Source organism: Labrus bergylta, chromosome 1 (assembly GCF_963930695.1).
Source record: "Labrus bergylta chromosome 1, fLabBer1.1, whole genome shotgun sequence".
Taxonomy (NCBI): Eukaryota; Metazoa; Chordata; class Actinopteri; order Labriformes; family Labridae; genus Labrus; species Labrus bergylta.
Genome location: NC_089195.1, coordinates 9,649,305 through 9,653,369, shown reverse-complemented (window position 1 = coordinate 9,653,369; position 4,065 = coordinate 9,649,305). Strand labels below are relative to the sequence as shown.

Sequence of the window (4,065 nt, the reverse complement as noted above, 5' to 3'; positions counted from 1 at the left end):
GCTGAAAGGCTGGCCATGTCGTTGACCTTGGCGAGCGACACACAGAGATGATGACACACACCACCACAAATATCTGTCTTTCATAAACAGGCACCAAGACCCCACTCAGCTCAGCTGGCTGGACACATAGAATATAAGGTTACTTCCTTCTTCTTTTTTTTAACACAACAATGGATCCAACTGTGTTTCATTAAAGTAATGTTTTAGAATGATTATTTAAATGGTTAATTTAAATACTTAACTAAGATTTAAATGATATTTTTGGTTTATTTTATTTTTATGCTCGTTTAAGATGTGAATCTGTGAGGCTGTAATGCTTGTTTCAGTTTTATAGCCTACATCCATGAATTAGATTTTAGATATTCCTACATGTTTTTCATAATTTCAGAGTTGTAATTAAACACATTAGACATGAATTCATTATTTTTCATTGAAACTACAGTACATATGTAAACGGTTCTGCAGGATGTAGCCTAAAAGTATTTTTTTTTTTTTAATAAACTGTATATTTAAAAGATTTGACGTTTATTGTGAGAATAGATTTTTTTTTTAGAGTAATTAGAAAGCTAGCAAGGAACAACTTTCAAATAATTTCATGTTTAATAAATATGTTCAAAAGTCGGTCACTTTTCCGAGCACCATCCAGAGAACATGTAACCTCTGAAATCAGAGCAGAACCCCTGCTGTTGGTTGTTGTTGTTGTTATTTTGTTTATTGCCTTCATGACCTGATTAAGTTCAACTGGTCACATTATTTAAAAATCTAAAATGAAAATTGTCTAGATGTATGTTGAATTATTTAAATGTAAAACATTTGACAGAATAGGTCTTAAAAACGAAATAAAATTTCTCTACGGTATTTATTATTTATGTATTAATCAGAAACGTTACGTGTTTAAAGTATAGGCTATATTTAGACGTAATGACCTGAAGGATCCTGCTAAAGGAAAGGATGGAGGGATACAAAATGAAAATTATTTAAATAATTAAATGGCTGAATAAATAAATTATTTTCCTATCCTTCACCTTTCAGAATCATCGTCATCACCATCATCATCACTCTGTTGATGTTTGTTTTTTTCCGCCAGTGACGTAAAGCTAGACTTTACAATATCGACTTAAAACACCAATAAAAGACAAACAAGAAAAGGAAAATGGGATACTAAATTAACGTCATTATTTCTCAACATCGCCGACAACAAATAAAACCGATTTTGATAATGATAGCCACTAATAGCCTATATTTTTAAAAACAACAAGTAGCCTAACGATGTTTGTGTCAAAAAAATACAATTTTCGTTGTTTGAAAAATCGACACCTTTGATGGTGTAAAGATAAAACTTGACCTGAAATTTAATGAAATGTAAAAATTAAAAATAACATTTCTTCTCTTTATCAGCTTTTTTTTAAGATAAAAAAAGACCCTACAAACTGTCCTGGCGCGTGCGTAAATTCGTTTATGCATATAGCCCCTCGCCACTTTTCGAGCAGCCTCAAAATAAACTCATCTTGTCAAACCTGGAGGACGCGGGGAAATTTGAGAGGAGATGAAATATTTCTCGGTTGATATAAAAGGAGCCCTTTCGCCTGAGTTATGGCCCGGGTTTGGCGTAGCTGTGAGGGATGCATGCTGCTCCTTCTCTCCGCCCCAGAGGAGGAATCATCACAGCTGATCTATGGCCCAGTTCTACTTTACCTTTACAAAACAAAGGATCATCCGCGCTTAGAGTCGAGAAAATATCCTTCTGACTACCTGCGACATCTAACATAACACCAGACTACTTGTCGTTTAAGTAACATCCGGGTAATCCAAATACTTTGGAAACAAAAGCCTACAAACTCCTTGGCTAAAACTTGAGATTTACGCACAAAAACGCTTAAATAATCTGCGGGTTTTAAATCTTTCCCTCACAACTCCCTCTTTATCCTCTCTCTCTCTCTCTCTCTCCCTCTCTGCTTCCCCTCATTTACCCCACAAACCTATTCTGGTATCTCAGCACACGACTAAATTAGACCAAAGATGATAAGAGCACAAAGCATTATAATTCCGCCGGGCTCCTCCTCCTTCCAGCCATGCGTCCTAATTAATGGGACACCCCCAGTCGCAAAAAGCCCCGCACTGGACTGCAACATAGTCAAAGAGTGAAAGGGAAGAGGGCGAAAGTGCCACTGGAGATAATTGATTACCTACCAATCAATGAGAACTTGTTAGTAATCGTCAACTCTTTGGACCTCGCCATTTTCAGGGAGGCATCTCACTCCTGCGGACCCACTGCTCCCGAGGATCCACTCTTTGAAGACATCCCATTTTGGAATAAGATTTTCTTTTCTTCCCCTTTTCCTCTCTGTCTCTTTTTTAAACCTCTTAACTGTTATGTGACTCTTTCTTTTACCCCTCGATAGCATCGGTTTTTTTTTTACCCTCTAAATATTTCTATAAAAGTCACACACAAACTCCGCGCACAGCCAATGATGACATCCAAAGAAGTGGCCAAATGTGATGCAGTGGAAACCAGGAGGCGAAGCCCGCTGGACCACTTGCCGCCTCCTGCCAACTCCAACAAGCCGCTGACACCCTTCAGCATCGAGGACATTCTCAACAAACCGTCGGTGAAACGAAGTTACACAATCTGCGGCACCGCTCACCTCATCTCGTCCTCTGAGAAGCACCGTCCATCCAGCATCCCTCTGTCCAGCCGGGCTCTGCTCACCCAGACCTCCCCGCTCTGCGCGCTGGAGGAGCTGGCCAGCAAGACCTTCAAGGGGCTGGAAGTCAGCGTGTTACAAGCTGCAGAAGGTACTATCCATCCCCTAATTTACATCGTTTTAGAAAGTTCTTTTGTTAGTCGTTTTTTTAAATCTTTTTTTTTCTTATTCAGTGTCCTGCATGCACGAAAGAGAAATTTTGGTACCCTTTTATTTTGCACCCTCTCGTGCAATCGGTTCGTTAAATATGGTTGTTTCATGGGCAGAGAAAATGTTTTCTTTTGTTTTCTCAATGTTGTATTTTTCCTGCTAATATATGCAATCGAACAAAGACTAGTTCATTTATCTGTCTGTTTCTCAAAGAAATAAATCGCCGCCTCTAGTCTTTAATATAAGTGTCTCGAGTGTGTGCTGCTCAATATTTCCCAGTGGTGTCTGGGTAATTTTCTTGAAATGACCTGTTCCCAGCAGAGATGGAGGTTTTACTGTCTCTCACATTGTATTGGTTACCTTGTTATTATTACGTTAGGATGATTTTTACGCGATGCACCTGCACTTGGAGCTGATTTTCACCGCGCCTCTGTCTCTCCTCAACAGGCCGGGACGGGATGACTCTGTTTGGCCAGAGAAGCACCCCGAAGAAGCGCCGGAAGTCTCGAACGGCCTTTACCAATCACCAAATCTACGAGCTGGAGAAGCGCTTCTTGTACCAGAAATACCTGTCACCGGCTGACCGGGACCAGATAGCGCAGCAGCTCGGCCTGACGAACGCGCAGGTCATCACGTGGTTTCAGAACCGGAGGGCCAAGCTAAAACGGGACCTGGAGGAAATGAAGGCCGACGTGGAGTCTGCCAAGGCCGTCGGCCAGGTCCCCTTGGAGAAGCTCGCCAAGCTGGCGGACCTGGAGAAATGCGCCAACGGCACGCTGGGCCACCCGCGAGGGGAGTCCCCCGCGCGGGGAGGCCAGGAGCACGAGCTCGCTCAGAAACTGCGCTCATCGCCGCTGTCGCCATTCTCAGACCACACAACGAGTAAAGAGTGCTCGGAGGACGAGGACGTGGAGATTGATGTGGATGACTGATTGCGCAGCGTGGGGCAGACACACAAAAAGACGATTTTAAAAAATCCTCGCGAGGACTTGTATCTTATTGCTTATATTGTATACCATATCTGAGAACATGTACCAAAATGTAATGACTTTTATATCGGCGCAGATAGAACTATTCATAGTGACGCATGAACACAGAAGCAGAAATATGCAGTGATATTTTATTCATTAGCAAACTGTCACTTGCAATCAAAGCAATATGGTCTGATATGACACGAGTAACTTATTATTTTTTTACACTTTAGGCCAAC

General features: G+C 41.4%; 1 protein-coding gene across 1 annotated transcript in view; it reads left to right on the top strand.

The window, feature by feature from the left end:
- Window positions 1-1,610: 1,610 nt before the first annotated feature.
- The window catches only part of lbx1b (ladybird homeobox 1b), a 3,099-nt gene continuing 644 nt past the window's right edge, over window positions 1,611-4,065 (top strand). Inside the window, exons 1-2 of the mRNA XM_020642799.2 lie at window positions 1,611-2,796; window positions 3,303-4,065. The exon at window positions 3,303-4,065 is cut by the window's right edge and continues 644 nt beyond it. Coding sequence (XP_020498455.1) covers window positions 2,469-2,796; window positions 3,303-3,787 — 813 coding nt within the window. The 5' untranslated portion in view covers window positions 1,611-2,468 and the 3' untranslated portion in view covers window positions 3,788-4,065. The remainder of the gene's footprint in view (window positions 2,797-3,302) is intronic.